The sequence below is a fragment of the Diadema setosum genome, chromosome 5 (genome assembly GCF_964275005.1).
Source record: "Diadema setosum chromosome 5, eeDiaSeto1, whole genome shotgun sequence".
In the NCBI taxonomy this organism is placed as follows: domain Eukaryota; kingdom Metazoa; phylum Echinodermata; class Echinoidea; order Diadematoida; family Diadematidae; genus Diadema; species Diadema setosum.
Genome location: NC_092689.1, coordinates 22,477,628 through 22,504,805, shown reverse-complemented (window position 1 = coordinate 22,504,805; position 27,178 = coordinate 22,477,628). Strand labels below are relative to the sequence as shown.

The 27,178-nt window shown below is 39.5% G+C and overlaps 1 protein-coding gene across 1 annotated transcript; it reads right to left on the bottom strand.

Moving 5' to 3' along the window:
• Positions 1–1,241: 1,241 nt before the first annotated feature.
• Positions 1,242–25,921, bottom strand: LOC140228786 (cytochrome P450 2J4-like). The gene is made up of 4 exons (XM_072309062.1): positions 25,543–25,921; positions 24,375–24,865; positions 10,826–11,288; positions 1,242–1,526 (listed from the first exon to the last, which is right to left on the bottom strand). Exons 1-4 carry the CDS (start codon positions 25,919–25,921, stop codon positions 1,336–1,338), a joined length of 1,524 nt encoding a protein of 507 aa, XP_072165163.1. The 3' UTR covers positions 1,242–1,335.
• Positions 25,922–27,178: the final 1,257 nt, after the last annotated feature.

Here is a 27,178-nt window from a genome sequence, read left to right as displayed (position 1 = left end):
AGGTGCAAACTGCGGATGTTGGATGCATGGGATTTGCTGGACCATCGGTGAGGAGGTTATTCAGAGCAATGGGAGTAGGTGGTATGGAGGGGGAAAGGTGAGTAACGAGGATAACTGGAGCAACGGATACAGGATCTATATATTGGGAAGCCATGGGGTGGTGGTGGTAATAGGGGATGTAGAGGGAGCCTTGGCGATTTACAGTAAAATAGTGGGAGGGTATCGATGGCTGGATGATTGGGATTACATCTCGGAGTTAGTGATGCTGACATTGATACTATCATGACTGTTGGGAAGGTGCTGGTAAGTGTTTTGAGATGCCATGGGGGTGCTGTATAGGGAATCCCAACGCAGCATCGGCCAGCCAGGGGCAGGTGTCCAGTCCTAAAATGGACGAAACACTAGTGATTGTGGTGTGCTGCTGACGACCCACTGACATTGGCGGAATTAACACCTTTTCGTTATTTATCCAGTCTTACAGCAAGTCTGGTTTTAATGACCACGCGTTTTAATAATAAACAGCCGATGCGACAAATCATATAGTCTCAACATCTTTCTGCATTGGGCCTACACACATCGAAGCTGGTGTTCTCTGAAAAAAAAACAACAACAACGGCGATTAAGATATATATATATATATATATATATATACATTTTTCTATGTTGCTTTTTTTTTACCAGGAACTTTTAAAACACCCAAATCTGGACCTGCAAAATATTTCTCAAGGTATGGTAAGCTACAGAAAAACATTCCACCACTTTAAATTATCAACGAAAGTGTTCATCAAGACTTTAATTTTAGAGCGCATTCATCATTTTTTTTTCAAGTATCTTATTGTGACAATTAAAAGGATAAATCGTCACCCACTTAAATCGCTGTCGGTATAATATTAACATAAAAACTAACAGTACGTAACGGTAAAGTTCATGTAAGTATAAAGCCAACGAGTCAAATTATTACACTGAAAAATATTCAGCTCCGCAGTACTCTTGATTTTTGTGCACAACTTTAGCTGGAACACGAAATACTTGATTGACGTACAACCATGAACACATGAAAATTTCGATATCCAAGCTGCCACTCAATTCATCGAGATCACGAATTTAAGGAACACCACCGTGCAATGTTTTCCTTTCATGTATAGCATTCATGGATGCAGTCACTTCCGCTATACACTGCACTGCACGGCTGCCGTGAACATCAATACTAAGGTATAAACGGACTGCAGAATTTCTGTGTTTTTCGCGCGTCCCATACCTCAATGCAAACAGGAAAATTGAGTGTTAATCCCCACGCACCACCTAATTACCACGTCATTTTCCCTTAAACGCGTTCTAAGCCTTATTAAAGCTTACGTCGGAGGCCTGCAGTTCGTACACGTTGGGTCGCCAGGTCAAGCCAAGAACGCCATCAAGCTTACCGGTTGCCTCTGATGGGAGTTTCAGATGAAAGTTCTGCAAGAGATACGTCACGAAAAGAAACATCTCCATCCGGGCTAGTTGTTCACCTGGACATTGCCTCTTGCCTGAATAGAAACGAAATGGCAGATTAGCATACATTAATATACAGCAAATTAATTGCAGCCCAAATCGGAGAGGTAATTTTAACGTCTGAACTGTGTACACAGTCTTACCACCGCAATTACGGCATGATCATGATTTTGTACCAAAATTTTGTTCAATACAAACACTAAGGTACAAATCATTTTTTTTTCTTTCTTCTTGATACAATGCCGAGTCTTCTGTGTATGCTCTGATTGCTGAGTATGTTACTAAATGCTCTAACTGTACAAGGATAGATTGTGGATGAATATGTTATTTGCTTGTTTTTTTATCGAGTGACGAACGCCTTGCAAAATTCTGCTTTTCAGGAGATCACAAATCTCCACCGCCATATTCACTTTCTGTAATCCTCGCAAAACATAAATTGTTTCTCTTAATATACACTTCATATGTACTTACTGAAATTGACCTTTCCACTTTGTTGCAAATCTATAGATAATTTGGAGATCGAATTATTTCGATTTAATGATAACTGGAAATGTTTCCACCTTTCCACTTTGTTGCAAATCTATAGATAATTTGGAGATCGAATTATTTCGATTTAATGATAACTGGAAATGTCGCTAAGGCGACTGATATGCCTCCGCCATAATGCATGATTCTCCTAATAGGTCTATAGTACATGTGGACAATGTGTGATTACATTTTCACAAAATTGGCAAAATAATTAAAATGACAAGGTTGTCACAAATGTGTTGAATGTTCACCTTCCTTGACCTAGGTTTAATTAATCGGATGAATAGGAGAGCAAGTATTTGGGGATTTAAGGACTTTAACGAGACAACGAGACAAGGAAACATCGTTTGCAAGATGGGAGACAATGACTTTGTGACACTCAGATCACCTGATGACTTGTTTGACATTGGGTGTGATGATGTCAAGTATGACGACTTCAAGCTTCGAATCTTGTAACTGTTTGCTAGTGAAATGCCGTTTAGTTTTCACTATGCACCATACTATCTATGGATGATAATCATATACCAAATATTGTTTCATATAATATAGACCCTAATCTTTTTGACAGCAGTTTTCAGGACAAATTACATGATTCTTTTAGCATATGTCACGTAAATATTCGATCGCTTCCTAAAAATATCAGTGATCTTAGCTTTCTTTTTGAATATACGTTGAATTTCAAATTTGATATCATTGCACTGTCAGAAGTTTGGAATGTTTCCAATACAGATATTTTCTCTTTAAATGGTTATAGTCTTGAAGCCAAATGTCGAGATGGTGGATTAAGGGGAGGTGGTGTGGGAGCTTATATTAATTCTGCACTGAAATATAACCTGTTGAATCATAGAGTTATGTTTGCAGAAAGTTTATGGATAGAAATTAACATAGAGCGCAAAATTGTAGTGGGCCTTATCTATCGTAAACCAAATACAAATCTGGACCAATTCCAGAATAGCTTGTTGAGTATTCTTGATAATTTGTCAGTTGACAAGTCGAATGTCATATTAGTTGGTGACTTCAATGTGAATTTAATACCAACAAGTTTAGATGGTAAAGCTGTCGAATTATTGACCTCCCTGGAGAGCATAGGTTTACATCAAATAATCGCATCTCCCACCAGAGTGACTAGGGACAGCTCAACTCTTATTGATCACATATATACCAACATCTCTCAATTCAGAATGCACTCAGGGATCATAGAAACTGATTTAAGCAATCATTTTCCTGTATTTGTCGTTTTTGAACATTTTTCCAGTGAAAGCAAGAAAAGCCCAACTAAAAAGACTATACGGTCATATAGAAACTATGATGCTGCTTCATTCTGTGAGGATTTGGGCAAAGTAGAATGGAGTAAAGTTTATAGATGTAGTGATGTTAACATTGCTTACTTGACATTTTATCAATTTCTGAAAGACATATGTGACAAGCATGCGCCGATTCAAAATGTTTTTATAGGCAAAAAGAGAAACTCCCCTAGAAAACCATGGGTGACTTCAGCAACCTTAAAATCTATCAACAAAAAACATAAGTTATATAAGGCATGCAAGGCAGTAAACTTTGAAGGAATTCATACCGCAAAGTATAAAAGATACAGAAATACTCTTGGAACTGTTTTGAAAAATGCAAAGAGAATGTATTACAGTAATTCATTTCAGGAGCATAAGAATGATACTAGCAAAACCTGGAAAACCGTCAATGAATTACTGAATGGCGGAAATAGAGGTAAAAAGAATACTGAAGTGGATAAATTGGTAATACATACTGATGGAGTAGAAAGGATTATCACAACAGAAAAAGATATAGCCGAGACCTTCAATGACTTTTTCGTGAACATTGGCCCAAAGTTAGCAGAAGTGATTCCAGCAGAGAGTGGAAATCATATGGAATATCTCTCATTGAGAAATGGAAAATCATTATTTTGGACACCAGTTACACCTGAGGAAATCTGCAATTACTTCCAGGCATTGGATAAAAGGAAAGCACATGGTTTTGACAATATACCAATACGTTTGCTAAAGGACTCAGCGCATCTAATTTCTGAGCCACTGGCTTATATCTTCAATTTGTCACTCGAAAATGGAGTTTTCCCAGATGCTCTGAAAATTGCAAAAGTTACTCCAATTTACAAGAAAGGTTCTAGGGAAGAACCGGGCAATTACAGACCAATTTCAGTATTGCCAGTAATTACTAAGATTTTTGAAAAAATTGTCAACAAGCGGTTGGTGGATTTTTTGGACGCACACAGTATTTTATACAAACATCAATACCGTTTCCGTAAAAAATACAGTACTAAGCTCTCTGTAATCAACCTTGTGAATTCACTTCTAACGTCTATCGATAAAGGTAAACACACTATTGGTGTATTTATTGATTTCCAAAAGGCCTTCGACACAATAAACCACAAGATCCTCTTAAGCAAGTTGAGTTTTTATGGCATTCGCGGCAAACCTTTACAATGGTTTCAGAGTTATCTTGCGAATCGATCACAAGTAATATGTTACAAGGAAACAGTCAGTAGTCCGAATACCTTAAAGTGTGGTGTACCACGAGGATCAGTTCTCGGGCCAACGCTCTTCTTAATATATATAAACGACCTGCCAAATTCAACTTCATTTTTTAATTTTAGACTATTTGCCGACGATTCAAATATATTTCATACATTCAATGTTGGCCAGAGGGAAGTTGACATGGGGATTATCAATCTGCATTTAAGGAAAATTCAAGACTGGTGCAATTCTAATAAAGTGACAATTAATTTGAAAAAAAAAACAAATTATATGATTATAAAAAGTAAGAAATGGGAAGTTACAGTAAAAGGAACAATGAAACTATCAGATAATGTCATTAGTAGAGTGAATGAGGTATCTTTTGTTGGAATATGCATTGATAGTCATTTGACTTGGAAAAGTCACATACAAGCTGTAAATAAATGTGTAAGACGGAAGGTTGGTATTCTGTTTAAATTACGACACTGTGTCCCCCAACATACACTTATTCTACTTTACAAATCCTTTATCCAGTCCAACATAACATATGGAATTGAAGTGTGGGGGAGTACATGCAAATCTTATCTAAACTGCCTTCGTCTTAGTCAGAAAATGGCCATGCGAGCTATCACTTTCAGTCCACTCAGAACACCTTCTGATCCCCTATTTCAAAAACTGGGAGTAATGGATGTATTTGAACTGCATAAACTTTACATCTGTACATTTATATTTGATTTATCATAGGGAAATATGCCACATGATTTAGTAGAATATTGTCAAAACATCCAACATTCTTATTCAACAAGGGGGAAAAAAGAAGGCTTGCTTTATCTACCAAAATGCAAAACTATGTATGGCCAACTCTCACTTTCTTATATAGGAGTTAAATTGTGGAATGCTTTGCCAAAAAATTAAGGAGTATTAATACCAGGAAAAATTTCCAAAGTAATTTAGCAAAACACATTAAATCTGTATAGACAATGGTACTACAAATCAATAATGTTATAACAGTATTTTTTTATGTATTTCAATAGTTAATTATGTAATACGTGTTTAAAAGGACCAACACCTACTAGCACCTGTGCTACCTATTGGTTCTTTTTGCAACATCATTGTGTACAACATTGCCATATTGTAGCTCTTTTTAGATTAATAGTTTTAGATTACATAATCATGTATCAATTATATATTATAGATTATATTCAATATGTTTTGTTTAGATCGGTTAGACAGTTACATGTGCTATGTATTAATATTGATGTATAAACATGTATTCAAACTTTCCTGTACATATGTTGTTGTTATAAATAAACTCAAACTCAAACTCAAACTCAAACTTGACTTTGACACATTCATAAGTTTATGCATTGATTAATTTTCAAGGTATGGAGAAAAAGTGCAATTTCTGTATTGAAAAGTACATTGTTACCATTTTCATCTGGCCTTTGACCCTAAAATTCATAGGATAATCACTGTCAGGCAGAACATGCATAAATATGTAGTAAGTTTCAAGATAACTTGAGCCACTTCCGAGATATGGAGGAAAAAGTTAGTCCAGCACTTTCCCTTTATCTTTGACCTTTTGACCTTTGAGGCAAAAAAAAGAAAAAAAAGAAAGTTTCCAGAGAATTTCTATTAGGTTATACATGCTTATACCAAGTGTTTTAGAAAAAAATCCTGCTGGCATTGCATAAATATGAGGGAAATAGTAAAATTTTGAAGTGTTGCCCTTGACCTTTGACCCATGAACCCTAAATTCTCTAGATTATCACTGCCAGTCAGTACATGTATGTTCCATGAAGATACCTTGGACAATTTCCAAGGTACGGAGAAAAAAGTAAAGTTTTAATATTTTCACTTGACCTTTTGACCTTTAACCTTTGACCTCATGACCACAAACTTTCACCAGAGAATTTTAATTGGGTAATACATGTATACATTAAGTTTCAAGAATATATCTTCAGGCGTTGCAGAGATATGGTGGAAATAGTGAAATTTTACGTATTTGACCTTGACCTTTTGACCTTTGACCTTGAGCATGTGCACCCAAAAGTTGATAGGCACAACTTCACCCTACGCTGTCCACAAAATTCATTACGGACGGACGGAAGGACGGACGGACAACCCGAAGACATAATGCCTACGGCACCACTTCGTGGCGGAGGCATCAAAATTCAGCTTAATCAATAGGATGTTTTTAGACGAATATAACCTCTCAAAAGATATGTGTTATGAAGTATGTTTTTAGTGTAATTCCGTTTCTGTCAGTCTGATTTCTTCATTTGTATGAATGAAATCATCGTGGCAAATCAACAACGATTTCATCAAAATACGCACACACACACACACACACACACATATATGAGTACTGAAAGAGTACTTAAAAGAAATAGATATAAATAAGGATAGACTAGGTGTTACAAAAAACATTTACCACTTTTGATCTTTTAATCCTTTTGATCCCTTTGATCAGATAACACTGGCATTGGTATGACCAAAAGCTGAAAAGTGTACAATTTTGTTGGAGGTGATTTAAAAAAATAAATAAATAAATCAGTTTAATAAAATTCAAGAATTATTTTTAAGTTAGGGTTCAGATTTTGCTCTAGTTTCAACCCGCTGTGCAAAACTTTAACTTTGCACAGGGGTCAATTTACGTGTAGGGGAGTTTGTGGTTTACACCTAGACAATGGTACTGAACAATGACCACGGTTTGAATGAATTACATATTCATGAGAAATTTCACTGTCACAGCTAGTCTTTATTCACCCTGAAATATAGTGTATGGATGCACATGAAAACATGTGCTTTCTTTTTTCATGTGCGTGCATTTTACCTTTTACCATGAATTCAGACTAGCAAGCGTCCAATCCATCATGAGTTAATAATGAAGCATTCATGTGCCTTGGAGCAAGAGATCTGAAGCAAAGTCAGTAGAGTTCTGAAAAGGTGGTATTCGTGGTATTCATGTCTATTGTTCAGGGTCATTGTAAGCACACACTCACTTACACATCATTGGTTTCTGAATAAAGTTCAATTTTGTACAGAGGTTTCAAATTCGACCAAAATCTGGAACTTAACTTTAAAATTAATCATGGATTTCTTGAAACTGATTCATGGTTTTATATTCAAATTACCTCCAGCTAAATTGTACACAATTCAGCTATTAGTCATAGAAATGACATTGTTATCTGATGTACAGTTTTTGCGCTATTAAGGATCAAAAGTGGAAAATTTTTTTTGTAACACCTAGTAGATGAAGAACACCGTCATCGATGAGCAGTTTGCTCATCTGGGATAACGTCCTCTGGGCGATATAATATCACCCCCAACACACATCCGAAACACAAAATAAGTATAAAGCTCGAAGCTCGGGTACTTTCATTAACATTAAGCTGTGGAAGACAATGAAAAAAAAAAAGCAATGTAACAAGACCGATGTATTAGGGAACTTCAACCTGAACAGGTTGAAGTTGAGAGAAGAGAAGGAATAGAAATAACATTTCGTAGTTCCTAGCTATATTATCATCATTGTACACACACAAAAAGAAAAAAAGAAGTATGCAGTAATTTGCATTTTGAGTGAAGAATTACACGATAGGAAAAGTAAAGTTACATTATGTGATATGAATGAACTAGAAATTTCGCTATGGCGACTGGTATGCCTCCGCCATAACGCATGGTTCTCCTAATAGGTCTATAGTACAATGTCTTGACAATGTGTGATGACAGTTTCACATAACTGGCAAAATATTGATATGACAAGTTTGTCACATATGTGTTAAATGTTCACTTTCCTTGAGCTATGTTAGCTATATTGTCTAAGAGTGTAGGTACATGTATTTGGGGATTTGAGGATTTTTACTTAACTTTTGAACCTTTTTGAAGTTTATGAAGAAAAAGTGTAATTTCAGTATCAAATAGAAAAATTTTGCATTTAGCCTGGCCTTTGACCTTTGCCCTTATGACCCTAAAATTCCAACGAGAATCACTGTCAGGTAGAACATGCATAAATATGTACTAAGTTTCATGATACCTTGATTCACTTTCAAGATATGGAGAAAAAAGTGAAATTTTAACATTTTCACCTGACTTTCAACCTTTTGACCTTCGACCTCATGACCAGAAACTCCCTTTGGACAATCTTTAGTTGGTAGTACATGTATGTACTAAGTTTCACGAGAATACCTTCAGGCATAGATATGGGGGAAATAGTGAAATTTTGAGCATTCGACTTTGACCTTTTCACCTTTGACCTCTGGCCGATTTCACTAAAAAAACTACTAAATTAGTTGCCCCATCATACGTCATCCTTGGACCTAGTTTGGTGAAATTTGCTTCATCCAGTCTTGAGTTATCGCATAAACGGATACATTTTTATGATTTGACCTTGACCTTTGACCTTTGACCAGTATACAGCTTGGCCAGGCTCGGGTCCTGCATTTTCCAATTTTTGTCCTATAAGATATCATGATTTCTTGTATCAAATGCCTTAGTCAGGTTCATTAGAAGAAAAAAAAAACAAACAAAGAAACATGATGGCACGATTTCTTTTAGATTTAACAATGTGATCATATACTTAAATAAAAGCAAAACAGGTTAAAGAAACTACTAATGAACTGTCCCTCTGGATTGTACGGTGTTGTATTATAGGAGCGCTTCGCGTTCTTGATGGTCGCAGGTATGGGCCGAGTTGATACAACGCGAGCATCAAAGAACTCTTTGGCGCGCATACAAAATGAACGTGCGCCTATGGCGATAACGAACTACGTGTACATTGTCTGAAATAGGGCCGAGTTGTCCCTGAGACTGATTTAGCCTGGATCCTTCTGGAATAAAAGTCGGTATAAATATATCGACTTTTATTTTTAATCTCAAAATACTCCAAAACAATTCATCCCGGCAAATCGCGTCAGCCAGGTAAGTTTCTCGGTAGACTCTTTCGACAAGCAAATATGAAATGGTGCAAGATGGGTCCTGAAACCCTTACAAGAACTATGTTTTCACTTTAATCTAACCGTCATAAGTGGTATTTGTAGGAATGTCATCGTTATAAGAATATCGATTTAAATTAATCCAAACACACATTCTCTCAACGGAAGTTAGGGTAGATAATCTCTTGATTTGTTGCATGCAAAATTCGGTGTTTCAAACGTAATTCTCTTTTTTGTATGTAATCTTGGGATAACGAGAAAATCATTGGTTTTATAATTACAACATCACTCTTGAAAAGTAGTTCCGATTACATGCCATCTGCTAAGTGACTCATTTAAAGCAGAAATTTATAGAGGGAAATAACCCTTAAAATGATATTCTCTCATTTGATAATATTTTAAGCCTCTTGAACCTAAAGAAATGTAATTAAGTAGTGTCTGCTTCAAATTTATGAGTATTGAATTTTACTCTATTTTGGTTCCCAAATCGCCAACTCGAAAGTGCATTTTAGTGTGACGTCACGGGTTGGAAATCGATGGCTCACACGCGACGTGTGCGTGCATGCGAGGTGCATGCATGCGCGCCCGACCCCAGCAGGCCCCGTCCGGGTCCGAGTGAAAGTAAGGTCACACTAGTACAGTAGTACAGCTCTACAGATAACATCTATTCAGGAAACTCTTCGGATATTGTGAAAACTGAGTAAAAGACACTCTATATGTACGTGATTTCTTCAATGTTTATATCTATGTTCAAAATTAATTTTAATTGTTTGTTTTGGAGTAGAAAGTCAATTTCGTTAGCTTTACCCTTCCAAACCTTATTTTCATTCCCCAACCCCGTTCTTCCGTTTGGTATCCAGTTCCGTTATAACCCCTGCAGAATCCTCCTTTTTCTTCTTTTTTACTTTAAAATTTCTTCTTATTTTTAATCACAATGTAACTGCAAAAGCTAGACTGAAAACGGGCTTAGTTATTTTGACATGTTATTGTGCTTATGTGGGGTCAGAAGATGATTGTTTTGTTTGTTGACCGTGAATGGGAATGTCATTTTATATGTTTATACACTGCATACATGCATGCATGGCCGGCAATGCTCGAGACGGAAGAGCTGGTCATTTCCAACCCGTGACGTCACGCGAAAAGGCAGTTTTTTGTAGCGATCGTGTGAATCAGGGCCTGTGAATTAGATGACTTTTCATCTTCAATATTTATTTTGAATTAGTCGGACATCATTTGAAATGCATCCTATCTTTGTATATAACCTCTAAGCTGTCCATAGATATAAATAAAGCCGTATTTTCGGCCTCTCAATAAATTTCTGCTTTTAATAAAGCTACTCTGACTGAAAGGTTCATGCACTTTGTTGTGCTGCCAACTGATACTTACCATAACCGAATGGTATTGGTTCAAGTCCTCTCATGAAAGTACCAGACTCGTCGAGGAATCGCTCTGGTCGGAATTCCTCAGGGTCTTCCCACAGTGACGGACTCTTTGCGAAGTGAAGGAGATTTGCTGCAACGGCGCTACCCTTAGGCACGTCGTATCCTCCGATTTTACAGTCTCGTGCGACAACGTGGGGTAAATGGATCGGGACGGCGGGGACGAATCGCATGCATTCGGCAATAGTTGCTTCGGTCAATGGCAAGTGGGGACGATCGGAGATGGCAGGTAGACGGTCGGATCCAACGACGTCATAAATCTCCTCTCGAACGCGATCCATTGCTTCGGGGTGAGTCGTGAGAATGAAGAAAGTCCAACGCAGTGTGGAGGCAACCGTCTCCCAGCCAGCAAGGAGTGCGTCAAAGCAACTAACTACAAGATTGTCGTCATCAAAGGACTTGAGGTTACCCTGAGAAGGAATAAAAAATAAATGGCCTAGCATTTGATAAATTCAAGTAACTGTAAATAACTTCAAATTAAAAGCATTAAAATTATACTTGGCATATGCCTTTGTACGGATAGATTTGTCTCCATGGGAGTTACCAAAAAATTGATGAAACAGCCGCGGTCACACTCTTTAAACTTTGGGTAGTTTGTTTCCCGATAACTTCCACAACTTCCACGGTACGTTTTTCAGTGTGGGTGGGGGTGGGAGGCTGCTGTCGATTCTCCCTTTTTTTTCTTTTCTTTTTTTTTTCTTTTTTTTTTGATAAGTACGAGCACATGGTCATGGGACCAACAAAACTACTAGTGGTTTCAGTGATGCACAACTACCGCATTTTCTTTCTCTTAAAGGAGCCTTCTAGGAGCTTCTAGGAACTTCTAGGAGGTTGTGCCTTGTTCACCCCCAGACAATGATGATTCTAATCGGTCACGGCACAAAGCACACACTTCCGGTGACCTGCGCTGTTTGTGTTTGCGGCGTTAGACGACCTGGGACCTCTATAACGGGGTCGCTCTTACCCACTGTTCAGTAAGTGTAAAAAAAACAAAACAAAACAAAACAAAACAAAAACAAACGCTCGTTTTCGTATGGTATACCCTCCGGGTGTCCTCTGAGGTTTCCCCAGACAGGGGGACTCTAAACGGGGTATCGACTCAGATGTTTCCACATGGGCAAAATCCGCGTGGTGTGCGGAGATCAAGGAGATTATACCACAAGAGGGCGTAGTCCAGTAGCGGAGGCAGTGAGCGGAGGCGGGCGCGCAAGAGAACTGCCATTTTGGGCACCGAACTAGAAACCAGTGGAATGCGTGTTCACCCAGGAAAAACATCGCCGGCGAAACTTCTTTACCTCACGTGACCACCGCCATTTTGCTGGGTCAATTTTCACGTATTGGCCTCACGCTCCTAATTCAACTCGCGTATTGCCTACAGGGAAGGCAGTACAAAGATGAGGTAATGTTATCTTTTACACACACAAAAAAAATCATTAAAAATCAGTCAAGTGGAAAATTGCCACCTTTGGTAGAGTTTGACATTGCTTGAGGACAGGAGCTTCTGCAGGCTATGAAGAGGTTGAATGAATCAGGCTTTTTGTATTTTTAATGAATTTTTATTGATATATGAGGTAATTTGTTATTTTTATCGTTTTTGAGAGTGACTGGATGGCTAGTCTCGTATGGAGGCTCTGAACATTTTTAGAGCTGCAAAACATCCCAAAATATGTTGTTTGCTTGAAAGCAGAGAAAATTTCCCTTCATCTGCTTCAATTAAAAAAAAAATGCTACGATTCGATTAGATTTTTATGATTTATGGAATATGCTGCATTTAACACAGGTTTCTATGGGAGCCCGGAAGAGGAGCGTGAGGCCTAGTGCACGCTCAAGCAGGCAGTCAGACCGCAACGCTGCTGTTAATGAGCTCAAATCAAAAATTTATCGTACGCGCAGGTTTTTGCGCATGTCCTTCTCAGCACCCGAGATTTTGCGAGATAATTCAGAGACAAAGTGCATGGTCTACGAGATTCACTTATTGACGACATGAAGACCTACTATCCGTGACTAATTGACTTCATTTTTGAATATCTGAAATAAATCACACCTTTTAATGCTTACATTATATAAAATGAGTTTATGATACCATTATTCATATCTCTGCATCATATCGATATTTTCTAAACGACCCTGAGAGAAATTAGAACAAGGCTTTCTATTTATTGCCAACCCGACCCGTTCATAGGTTGAATCACCACATTAATGACAGTCAACGTTTTAGATATACTTGTTATAATAGCACAGTAAGAACTGAATTGGTCCCTTGCTTAGAAAACAATAAAAATTGAAAGTCTCGTCGAGTAAAAATCATAGTGTGGCAATTTGAGATACATGAATGATCATGCACTCCTAGGGTATCATTAGATAAATTACTCTTCTTCTTCTTCTTCTGATTAAGTCTGCCTCCTTCAATAGACTGAAGATTCTTGCAGACTGGTGCTATTTACATTATAATACAATTTATTTACAGATATTTACAAGCACATAGAAAAGTTGACGAAAAAACTAGCCACTGTGATCAACCGTTAGACGGTTTCGAAATGATCCCACAGATGGCGCTGAAACAATTTCTGACGACAGGGAATTCCAGTTCCTTACAGTTCTTGGGAAGAACGAATGGCGATGCGATTCAGTTCTCGAATATGGTACCTGATAGGAGTGTGGTTGCGAGGCTCTCGTTAACTGAGTAGCCTGTTTGATAATATAGTCCTGTGCTGAAAGAGGAGTGCGATTATCGTGTATTTTGTACATCATAATTAGCCTGTCATTTTCTCTGCGCTGTTCCAGAGTGGTCCAATTAAGTTCTTGTAGCATTTTGGTGACACTCGAGGTGTTATGGTAGCGATTTAAAGTGAATCGCGCAGCTCTTCTCTGGACCATTTCCACTTGGTGGATTAGGTTCTTGGTAGATGGGTCCCAAACTGTGGAAGCATACTCAACAATTGGTCGAACCAACGTTTTGTAAGCTGTGGCTTTAACATCAGAAGATTTTATGCGAAGATTGCGTTTTAGAAATGCAAGCACGTTATTGGCTTTATTGACAGTATTGTTGATGTGTTGGGTCCACTTCAAATCAGAAGTGATGGTTACACCCAAGTACTTCACGGATTCAACAGATTCAAGAGGGGCGTTATTTAGATGATACACGTGTTGCACCTTACTTCTTTTCCTGGATATTGTCAAAACCTTACACTTATCTGTGTTCAAATCCATCATCCATTTTTTCGCCCAGTCACCAATTTTGTTAAGGTCCTCTTGAAGATTTTGCGTATGATGTTGATTGTCGATGGTCATGTAAGAAATTGCATCATCGGCAAAAAGGCGAACCTTTGACGCGAGACCATCAGGCAAGTCATTGATGTAAAGTAGAAAGAGACAAGGCCCAAGAACCGACCCCTGAGGCACTCCAGATCCTACCGCTACTGAAGAAGATTTAATACCATCCAAAACGACCCTCTGACTTCTTCCATTGAGAAAACTTTGAATCCATTTCAGATTTTTCCCCTGATACCGTAGTAGTCCAGTTTACGTAAAAGCCGCTCATGTCCAACCTTGTCAAAAGCTTTTGAAAAATCCATGACTATAACATCCGTTTGACGCCCTGCATCCAAGTTCCTATGTAAATCGCTTGTGAAACCAAGTAATTGTTGTTCACATGACATGTTCTTACGGAAGCCATATTGCAGGGGAAAAATGATGTTATTTTCGTCCCCGTGCTTCATAATTTTGCTGGCTAAAACGTGCTCCATTAGTTTACAGCAAATACATGTCAGCGAAATGGGGCGGTAGTTTACAGGAGTAGATCGATTACCTTTCTTGTAGACTGGTACAACATTTGCTTCACGCCAATCATTTGGTATTTCACTTAATTCATACGACAACCGGAATATACTCAGCGATGTATACAGTGGATTAATAAGGAATGATTATTCTAATACCAAATACAGAGCCCCATAGAACTTGTGTGCGCAAACTAAGTGCTAGATCTTTTTTTACTGATTTGTATGCTATTTATTAATGCACGCTACTCTATCTAGTTGTGCAAACAAAGTTCAAGCCAAAGTTGAGCTGTCGCCCGATCAGGGTGGAGTGTTGTTTCTGTTGTTTACGTGGAGATCTTAGCTGCAGTTGCCTAAACCTGAGCGCGTATACATACATTGTGCGCGCGCACACACACACCATAGGGTCCTACACTGTCATCTACACACAGTGTATTACTGTTATGCAGAGTACACGTTTACTTTCATTCCGCGAGGTTCGTTCAACTCTCCACTCAGATGGAATTAACCAACAGAAACGCGTATTCGCGGCAAACTGAAATCTCGTCAAAAATTAACTGTACAACGCAATGATTTATTCGCCAACCTGACCCGTTCATAGGATCAGTCCACATAAAGTCATTATTTTTTCATAGAATGGTATTTCCTCTTTCATTTTATACCTCTTCCATTTTGGTCTACCTCAATTTCGTTGGTCTAGTGTACCCCTTAAAAAAATGAAAAATATGCAAATTTTATGTTTTATAATTTCCTTGTTCAGTATATTTTATATGTCATATCCTTTTAAGTGGTCGAATTTCATCAAAGTACAACTCTTCAGCTTTTCATCGATGTATAAATCATGAAAATTAATGATGTCGTTTAGATTTACAGACACTCTAAAAATGTGGTCTCCCAGCTCATTACGTATTCATGTCCGCGAGGTCCATGCATACGCGTACGATAAATGCGAAGGCTTTTCAGGACGTTGCGGTCTGACTGCAGGTCGGTCGGTCCGTTGCAAAATCTCGTAGATCCAACTACTCTCTCATTTTTTGAGCAATTGACCCCAAATTTGGCATGTTTGTTCGCTATCACAGACATACATGCAAGACACCTTTTTCATTAATATTGCACAAAGCGTTGCCATGGAAACAGCAGATTTTCATGAAAATCTTATAAAATGTTGTTGATCGAACTACACTCTCAGTTCTGTAGCAATTCCAGTTGAAATTTGGGATATGCGATCAATGTAAGGCGTAGTTCTTCAAGACCTCTTTGATGTGTGTGTGTGTGTGTGTGAATAAATCTGTTGCTATGGCAACAGCAGATGTTTTTTAACCATTATCACACAAAAATGTGTGGATTGACCTAACTCCTTCAGTTTTTAAACATTTTTAAGCTTGAAATTTACCACATGTGACCACTGTGGTACGTAGATTTGCATACTTGCGTATTTGCATACTCTTTTGTCATTGTTGATCAATGCGTTGCCATGGTAACATATTTTGAATGAAAATCATACAAAAATATTGTGAATTCAGTTAATTCCCTCAGTCTGAGCATTTGGCTTGAAATTTGGCACACATGGCCACTATGGTACGTAGATGTGGAAACTTAATCGTTCGTCAGTAATGCGTTGCCATGGTTACAACATTTTTCACTGAAAGCATACAAAAATATTGTGGATTCAGGTAACTCCCTCAGTCTTTGAGCATTTACGTTGAAATTTGGCACATGCGACCACTATATAGTACAGACATGCACAAACTTCATATTTCATCATTTTTGAACAATGTGTTGCCATGGTAAAAGTATATCGCGTTAGTGTAGCCTGTATGAAAAAACCCTGGATTTTTTTTTTTTAATAAACACTGGGAACTTGAATGCAGACTAGCAAGTAGTTTCAGCAATATGATGTTTGTTTCGCGTACATACCAAAGAGCTTATATCACAAGAGGGCGTTGTCCAGTAGCGGAGGCCAGTGCCGTATGTATATAAAGAGAGTCTGGCCAACTGCTAAATTGGACGCCATGTCGTTACCGCGCGTATTACGCGTTACAGGGTTAGCGGGTACGCTCAGACGTAACAAAATAATCAAGCCAAATAAAGGGTGGTGAACAATGGGCACTGCGTATGAGCGCATTTTAGTAACGACATGGCTCCACAAAGATAACGGGACCCGTTTTGACGAATCACAGGCTTCAAAACTCATGAGCCGAAAACAGATTTGGCCAGACTCTCTTTATATGGCACTGGCGGAGGCGGCCGCGCAAGAGAATTGCCATTTTGGGTTGTGGGACCTGCAATTGCGCGGATCCTGTACATTATTGAACAGTAGATGGTAGTACTCTGTTTGAATAAGAGAGGGTTTATAGTAGAGGTCATATTTCTTATGACTTTTTAACATCATACATGTGTTTTTAATGATATTTGCCCTTACATCATATGAGAAATTGCACATTGGAAGGGTTGTGAAGCTTCTCAAAGGGATACTTTTGAAAATGATGCCCTTTGGGTTTTTTTTTTCAAAAATAAATCTTGCAGTGTTGATCAGTTCTTCATAAGATGAATACATAGATGCAGGCACTTATCCTTGATTAAGGGGGTGTCTTCATCACCTTATTGCCTACAAAGTACTTTAAAAGACATTGTTGTGTCAAACAGATTTATTCTATGTATTTTGAGCTGTTTCTGTGGTAGCCAAAACAAAGAAATACATTAAAATACCACAGTCATTCAAAGTTGTGTGATACTGATGACTGCTATGTACTAAGATCTAGTACCACAAGTCATTCAAAGTAATAAGTAATAGGAAAACAAATTGTAGTCAAGCAGAGTTGGGGGGTAGAGGGGGTGGGGGAGGAGAAGGGGGAGGGAGGAAGGGATCTGACACAATAAATCAACTTAAACCAGCAGAACTTGTATGGGATGAATACTTCCCATTGACTTGTGTGCATTACGTGCATTCTCTATAGGGCTCACACGGGTAAATACAGTCAAACCTGTCTATAGCGGCCACCCAAGGGATACGGGAAAAGTGGCCGTTATAGACAGGTGGCCGCTATAGACAGGTAACATGTATCATCGTTGTATACATCTATATATACTTACATGTACATGTACATGTATGTGTGTACGTATGCACATGTGTGTATCATGCATAGAACAGTGCCGGTGTTTATGAAATTGTTGCACAGTACATGATGTAGCATGTGCAGTCACTAGTGCCTTATTGTGACTGAATAAGTGATGAATGCAACGGTGGCAATCACTGAACGTTGCCCAGGAATGACTGGCACGGCTAACAAGCAGAAAAACACGCTGAATTATCGGCTCGGCTACGGCTCCATCGGGTTTTTGGCCGCTATAGACAGGTTAAAATCTACCGCGGGCAACAAATTTTGTGGCCGCTGGCCGCGTTAGACAGGTGGCCGCTATACACAGGGTCTTTAACATTGCTTTTCTCTCGGGGGGATTTTTCAGTGGCCGCTATAGACAGGTGGCCGCTATAGAGAGGTGGCCGCTAAGGCAGGTTTGACTGTACTAATTCCCCATAGAGACATGTGTTAAAATTCAAAATTCAAAAAATTATGTAAAATAGCTGGGAGAAATAAGGTGTTTCATCTTCACTAACCTGGATAAGAGAGATATACCCTTTCATCCATCAAATTTCCAAGGCGGGTTCTTCGGCTCAAAGGGTCCGCAAAGCCAGACTACTAGTTCTTTTCACTCAAAAAATCACATTTTTTTTTCTGTACATGCAGCCAATGAAATATAGTCCCCTCAAATTCTATCAGAAAAGCTTTCATCTTCCAACCAAAATGCAGTTTGTAGAGGAATTCATACTCAATATCTACAGCTATGCAGTTTTTTGCCAAACTGCATCATTGATTTTTAATTATTTTTTTTTCTTCATTTATTTTGGTATCTTTGGTACAAATTTGTGAAGGGGTCTGGAACATTCCATTTTATTTACAGGTGTGAGCCCTAAAGAGAGAGTTGCGACACCGGAAGTTCGCGCTCATTGGTCAATCCCTCAAAATAGTTCCCCCCGATCGCTAATGTCGATAAGACCTTAGAAAACCACGTACACCATTAAAGCCCAAACAAAGTTCTGGTATGCCTGCAAAAAAACCTCTTTGGCGCGCATGCAAAATTAGTGTGCGCCTCTCAAGCACCTCTAAAAACAATCAAAGACAATTGATAAACAACAACAAAAACTTCAAAGACCGCGCGTCTCAGCAACTGAGGTGATGTGCGTGTTATAAAGCGTCTTTGCTAGTAGGCTTGAGGACCGCGCGCTGTCCATTTGTTTTGTACAGGATTAGCACGCACTTTCCTGTCTGCTCAGTAAGGCCTCGTTTGGCCGGTGCCCGTAGTATTATAGAGTACTGATGAACATGGCGATCACGAACTGTGTGTAAATTGTCTTAAATAGGGTCGAGTTTTCCCTGAGACCGAGTTAGTCTGGAGCCTTCTGGAATAAAAGTCGGTTTACCGACTTTTATTATTTTTCTCAAAATACTCCAAAACGACTCATCATTCCGGCAAACCGCGTCAGCCAGGTAAGTTTCTTTGTAGACTCTTTCGATATATTGCAAGCAAATATGAAATGGTGCCAGACGGGTTCTCAAGCCCTTACCAGAACTTAGTTTTCACTTTAATGACGCAACAACGCACTTATTGTTATTTTGCTCCGTGGCTCGCGCAAAGTAGAGTTACGCATGGGTTCTACGCGAGGGTTCAGAAAAGTTCCCCCTAGTCGTCATAACAACAATAAAGACTGATAGCCCGGAATTTTTAATTACAACACCAAATGTAAAGGAGTGGGACAACATAATATTTTCGTCCTTATGTTTTGACGTTCGCCAATCAACATCATCCAGGAGCGTTAAAACCACTTTGAAAATATTTCATCCTTACCGGTTGTTTGCATCCGTTTCCTTGCCTTCGACAGCAAATACTCCTTTCTCTACTTCATTAATTTTACATGATTGCCATAAAAACAGGACAATGTTTCTCAACAAGTCACACTCCCGTCGCAAGCAATTGGTATCTCTCACTGCCGCTGGGTCCGTGTATGGTACTGCGCGCCTATGTGAAAACCCTGTAGAAATAATTTGTCGACATCGACGACCAGGGGGAACTATTTGACGTGACCTTTGTACCCCAGTGTCGCAACTCTCTCTATAAACCCACTCTGGTTTGAATGTACTCGACTTCGACGCAATGACCTTGTGCCGTTTTATAGTTACGTCACAATGATCCTTCTTAAGCGTCATAATGTTGCAGATGTTGTTTGATTTTATGGTGTGAATGGTGGGTAGTGAGTATGTACCCAAAACAAACGTCATAATGCTCAAACTACCTTGATGTGAGGGTGCGCTTCCTCTTCAATTTTGGGCACCTCATTTGTACGCACGCGTATGACGACTACTTTATCATAAAGTCTCTTTGGCGCAAATGGATCTAATCACGTGACAAGATTCAGACGTGCGCGGTCAAAGTATCAAACTGAGCTTGTCGTGTGGAAATTTCTGCCCTTGTCATAGTTACGAGCTTACTACGGTAGTAGGCCAAAATAATGTCGTTGTAAAATCACCGACGTAAGCCACTTGGTAACTAAGGGACTTAGCCAATCAGAGACAGGCCAATCTTATTTGGCAAGGATCCGTTTATGAATCCAATAGCACGTACGTATGTAGGGACCATGGCGCGTCAGCGCGGCGCCACGTTCAGTGTGACGTCATATGAGAGAGACGGTTTAGACACTATACGGAAATGACTGTAAGTACAGGTCCCCTGTCATGCAGATGGACGCCCTTCGGAATTCGGGTCGGAGGAGAGGAGGTTTCACTTCTATACCGACAATTTTCGCGGAAATTTGTGGATTGACCCAACTCCCTCAGTTTTCGAGCATTCAACTTGAAATTTGGTACATGTGACCGCTACAGTAGGGCCAACGTAGATGTGCAGACTTCATTTCTTGTTATTTTCGAACAATATGTTGCCATGGTACCAGCATTCTTTAACGAAAATCAAATACACATGTGACTGCTGTAGCATGTAGATGTGCAAAGTTTTTTTTTTTCTCGTTGTCAGATGAGTTGCCATGGCAAACACATTTAATAAAAAAAGCACAGGCTTTAGTACAGAAAATTGTGGATTGAGCGAACTTCTTCAGTTTTTCAGCATCTGACGTGAAATTTGGCACATGTGACTGTTGAATTATATATACTAAGGAGATGTGCAAATATCATCTTTTATCAATGCCAAAACATGGCCATGGTAACAGCATCACACAAGTAACCAGTAGATTTAGCTCACTCAATTCATATTCCCATTTTGCTGATAAAACTTACAATTTTTTTTTGAAATACAGTTGTAAGTGTAGCAGTGAGTTTAACAATTTCCATTTCTGGATTGAGGCACCTGCAATTTCGCTGCCGTGGATTCAGATCCCACCGCTGCCACCACTTCTAAGGCTCGGGTTCGGTCAGTTCTCTAGCGCACTCATATAACCACACGAGGCAGCACAATGCTGACTAACTAACTTGCAACCGCTTCAATGGTTAGTTTGTTTTGCACTGACTTGCATGCAGGTTAAATTATAACATATATATATTCATAAACCGGATTATCCTAACAAAACATTTTGGTAGTATGAAAATAAGAAAACAATGGCTGATAATCGAACATTCGTATTATGTAAATAGTTGTGTGTGACTAGGCGAGTTTAACAAAATTCCAGGATTGTAATGGCCAAAAGTGAGAAGTGAAAGAGCTGAAGATTGCAGAACTGTGCCATGTTATTTCCTACTTGATATGCGATGCAGAAACATGGGTAGAGTGTATGCGATATGCAGAGTGCAAGGAGCCTGATGTTTGTGTGTTCAGGACATGTTTAGTTTGTGTGCGCGTGTGAATACAGCATGGGTTGTTGCGACGTGCCATTGTTTATTCTTGCCTGTAAGCCACGATTGTACAAATAAAGCAATCACAATACCTTATCGCAATGCAACAACATTAACTCTTAAATAGTCTATAAAATACAAACTCAAGTTAACTTTTGTTGTTATGTAACTTTTGTTGTTATGTAATATATAGGGATTATACAAATTATCGACAAGACAGAGAAGACAGGTTGTGCTGGGTATAAAAATGTCATGCCATTCATGGTAATCCATATATCAAAATAAGAGTGACGTTAAGTATTGTTCCCTTCAGCTACGTCGGTGATTCTAGAACGACGTAACTTTGGTCTACTTGCCGTAGTAGAATCGAGAGGACGCAGGATTTCAACTTCGTAACTATGCCAACGGCAGAAATTTGCACACGACACGCACAATTAACGCCCGCGTCCTTAAAGGCACGTGGTCCCGGTGGTTTAGTCAAGTGAGTACGCGGGCGCACGGCGCAAGTTTCCTATAGAGACCTACGCTATCGACTCCTCTTTAGCGCTTATACGCTGTGACCCATTTCCCCGAGTCCAAAGAAGTCCGATCCACATAGTCAGTGGTCCGATCACAGTTCGGCTCATGATTCGGCTGATGAGGATGACAGCTTTAGCAAATTTCTTTTGTGATGTCATTATAAGAAGCACATATGCACGCATCCAGACATTATACAGACTGCGTGATGCGCAGAGAAGACAACGAAGGCAACATTATTTAGCAACACCTATACGCGCTTTACTCTTGATGATAACCAAAGATAGTAGATAACAAGATACGAAGGCGCGCGATGAAAATGGACACAAAATGGCTACCCTACATGACGATACAAAAGAGAGCTAAGTACAAACCCAGTACACCTAGAAACATCATTCAATTCCAAAGGTAGTGGTATTTTTATTGTCTTAAAAAGATTCAAAAATTATAGTCGTAGCTTTTTTTCGATTAGGGGGATTATTTTGAAGAAAAAGATTTTAGAGCAATAAGGATTATTTCGTGGAGGTAAAAGGGTGGCAACAACATGATCTCACAATCAAAACGATTGGTAAACAACAACAACAATATCTTCAAACACAGCGCGTCTCAAGCAAAGACACACATCACCTGAGACGCGCTGTCTCTGAAGCCGCTGCTGCTGTTTATAAAGCGTCAAGGCAGCGCGTCTCAGTTGATGTGCGTAATACGCTTGAGGACCGCGCGCTGTCCATTTGTTTTGTACAGGATTAGCACGCACTTTCCTGTCTTATTAGTTAAAGGGGCATAGTTCCGGTAGTGTAGAGGGCGCTGTTGATGATACTGCCGACCACCGTTAGCATTGATACGAAGTTTACCGAAGTTGAGCTGTCATCAAGAGTGAAGTGCGTAGGTGTTGCTAAGTAACGTTGCCTTCGTTGTCTTCTCTGCGCATCGCGCAGTCTCTAGTAATGCCAGGGTGCGTGTATATGTGCTTGTTATTATGACATCACAAAAGAAGTTTGCTAAAGCTGTCATCCCCCTCAACCGAATCATGAGCCGAACTGAGATCGGACCACTGGCTACAGTGGATCAGACTTCTTCGGACTCGGGGAAGTGGGCCAAAGCGTAAGGGCTAAAGAGGAGTCGATAGCGTAGGTCTCTATAGGAAACTTGCGCCGTGCGCCCGCGTACGCATTTGACTAAAACACCGGGAGCATGCACCTTTAAGCGTCTTTGATGATAACTCAACTTCGGCAATCTTCGTATCAATGCTAACGGTGATCGGCAGTATCATCAACAGCGCCCTCTATATTACCGGGACTATGCGCCTTTTGATTACCGAAGTTGAGCTGTCATCAAGAGTAAAGTGCGTAGGTGTTGCTAAGTAACGTTGCCTTCATTGTCTTCTCTGCGCATCGCGCAAGTCTGTAGTAATGTCAGGGTGCGTGCATATGTGCTTCTTATTATGACATCACAAAAGAAGTTTGCTAAAGCTGTCATCCCCCTCAGCCGAATCATGAGCCGAACTGTGATCGGACCACTGACTACAGTGAGTCGGACTTCTTCGGACTCGGGAAGTGGGCCACAGCGTAAGCGCTAAAGAGGAGTCGATAGCGTAGGTCTCTATAGGAAACTTGCGCCGTGCGCCCGCGTACGCATTTGACTAAACCACCGGGACCATGTACCTTTAAATGGAAAGCTGAATTAACCTTCTAGAACTACCGACGCAGCTGAAGGGAACGATGTTATTGATGACGTGATACGCACATTTGACAATAGCAGCGCGCTCACACCACGCGAAACTGCGCGTCGATTGCTCCTCGATCTAAACTTAGAAGTTTACTTGAGGTGGGGGTTTCGCTGAGTGCATGCATAAATTATTGACGTCAACCATGCATTTTCCAATCATGTTGAATAAAAAGATCATTTATGACGTCATGCGCTGATGGAGTAAGTAAGAAATGAATTGCTCTTGGACTAATTTGTCAAGAATTTTTGCAACGTAATACCTTCGAAACTGAAATATTGGTGAGCAGAAAAAAGAAATGTAAAGTGGTCCGACATAAAATGAAAAATAATAGATTTTTAATTCTAAGTGTCCGATCGGAATACCAAAAGATGGCTTTTTGGAAGTCTGGTGGCCGGACATCAATGTTTTTGTGGCCCGTGCTAACCCTCGAGGCCTACTCAAATACGTACCCATGCTTACATGGCAGACACATACGAGGTGATTGCAAGCATAATTATAAATGGGTTTTTAACAACCGATGTTGTCAACACAGCACAAAAATGGATACATATTATCATGCATATACGTGAAGCCACTTACATTTGAATTGGAAATCTCGTGAAGGTAGGACCCAATGAAATCCTTGGCTGGTTTGCTTGGATCGAAATTTCTCTTGTGCTCATCAATGGACTTGTGGATGAAGTGAAGGATCTCTTCGACCAATCTCTGTATTTCGTAATTGACGGGTAGAGGCAGCTGAGAGAAGACTGGGTTTAGAGCAAAGAGACCTGCCGGTCCGCTGATATCGAAGAGCTTCCCGGAACAAGCCACGATTTGCTGGAAGTCTTTGTTATTGTGGTCGTAGGTGACGCCTGTGATAATTCGAGTGATAATGTTAGCGATGGAGATGTTGATCAGAATGGACGGATCAAACCTACCACCTTTAAACCCTCTGATCTTGGACACCATGATCTCCACTTGCGAGCCAACAATTTCCTCCAGCTTCGTGACACCAATGTCGACCTTTCGGAAAACGGACACAAAGAACTTGCGCTGCTCCTTCCATCGGGTGCCATTAGAGAAGGCAATGCCTGTTAAGAAACACGATAAGCAAAGAGAATTGTTTGCCTAAGTGGCATTTTCTTGATGTCTGTCAAATCTTGAACTCGGAGGAGGACAATTTTTGATATTCATTTAGTTTTTCTATAGAAAAGCCATTATGATGACATTTTTATAATACACGTAGTCACTGTCTTCGGTGAAACACTACGCACGAAATTAATGCCTAATACGATACAGACCTAGGAGAGCAATTTACAGTCTATTAGACAGCGACGTGAGATGCTAAGGTTTGGCAACCGGCAGTAATACATGCAACATTATCAGAACATTCTGTGCAGGTATACCGTATTACTCATAAACGCAAAACTAACAATATTTGAATAATATTCCCGAAATATAAACAACGGTGAGATACAACTTCAGATTCAGATTCACATTCAGATTCATTTATTGTCCATTTAGGAAATTCTTCTTGTTGGCATATGGGCGTACACATAGGAATATCTGCATGTACATACATACATACATACATACCTATATTCATGTACATGTACATGTACATGTACACATATAAATAAATACAAATACAACTTAGCCTCATATGGCACAGAGTTTGAAGTAATCGCTTGAATTCAAGTTTTGCATTGGGCATTTTGAGACAGAATTGATTTTTACCGGTTCTGAGAACCTGGAAGCTGAGACTCACCATTCTGCTGTCTTCCAAGAACCCTGTCACATGTGGCAAACGGCATCCTGTCACTGACGTCTGGGCTCTGGAAAGTCTCGTGCACAACGTCCATATCGTTGATAATGACGACACCGGTGTTGAAAATCTTAAACCAAAAAACAGGTCCGTACTGCTTGCTCCATTTGTCCACCAACATATGCTGGGGCATTTTAGAGAGAGCGACCGTAAAGAGATTTCCAAACAATGGTAGACCTTTTGGACCAGGCGGGCGAATTGGCTTCACCTTAGAACCGGTTTGTTTCAGGCGGTAAAGGGCATACAATAGGACTGTCAAGGCAGTTGTCAGTATGGTTACAGGGGAACTGTACGAGACTTCCGTAGCGAGAAGAGTCGTCATCTTTGTGTGTCTTTCCAAGACTGCTCTATTCAAAGGTAGACCTGTATGCCGATGTTCATACGACAGTAAATCCCTTGATAATCAAGTGGGAGGTTTGATTCTGATTCTGAATCAAAGGAGGCTAACAAGACGACGGACCCTTCTGTAACCAAAGCGTCAATATTCTGAGCTCTGAGGTTCTCTGTTGGTGAGCTCTGCGTTATATAAGAGAATATGAAGTGTAGTCATTCTTCAGAATCTATTAAGTCCTTGCATTCCAAAGACACGATACTCATGATTATACCAAACAGAAATAACCTATAATGGGCGTATACAAGCCATGATTTCGGAGTGAAAGACTTACCCGAAGGATTAAATCCTATTTACAGAGTAAGCATAAACAAATGTTATCTGTATGTCTATTTTTGTCTCTAGCTCGATAAAACCTCGAAGATTATACTATTTTCGGCTCTCTTCCTGTTTTCTTTTTGATAAAGGCTTCTTGGAGCTGTTTCTATTAAAGGAGTGACTGTTCTACAATATTTACTTTGAACTCTATTTTGAGCTTATGCTATCTCTTCACTGGATAAAATGTCTATTCTTACACTGCTTTTAGAAAACACCTTTCGCGCGGTATGTGCGTGTTTCATACGAACTCTTGGCCTATTTCTATCCTTAACCAGCACGTTCCGTAACCTGTGCATTTCGATCGGATTAAAAGGCGTTATCAGTATTTGCTTTCAATTCGACAGTATTCAAGGATTGCAGTCGAGCTAGACTGTATATTGCTTTTGTCAATCTATAAAGTTGTCATGAATAGACACGCAGGGTTTAAAAAATGTCTACGCATAATGCTGCATGTCAATCTATTTTTTTTTTTTTAGCATACTGCCACTCGTGTGATTTTCAAAGCTTGAAACGTATAAATAACGAGCCAAACTCTCGAACTATATCTGTATTGTTGAAGGTGTCATGCAATGATACTTTGCCATCAAGTCCTTGTTTCTTCGTACCGGCTGCTAGTCATTGTTTTGCGTTCGATGGAGAGATTTGGTGCAAGGTCATGCCACTGTTTAATTAATAGGATAATTTGAATCGCTTACCAAAGACATCCTACTCCTCTTTTATACTTTTTCACAAGAACAGTCTGTTTTCGTGGCAGGAAAATACTTAAACAAATGTCGATCCCACTGTAGATTACATTTTCGTTTAACAAGGGCAACTTTGGTGCAAATATAGGTGTTACAATGATAACAAAAAGTATACAACAAAGTTGCA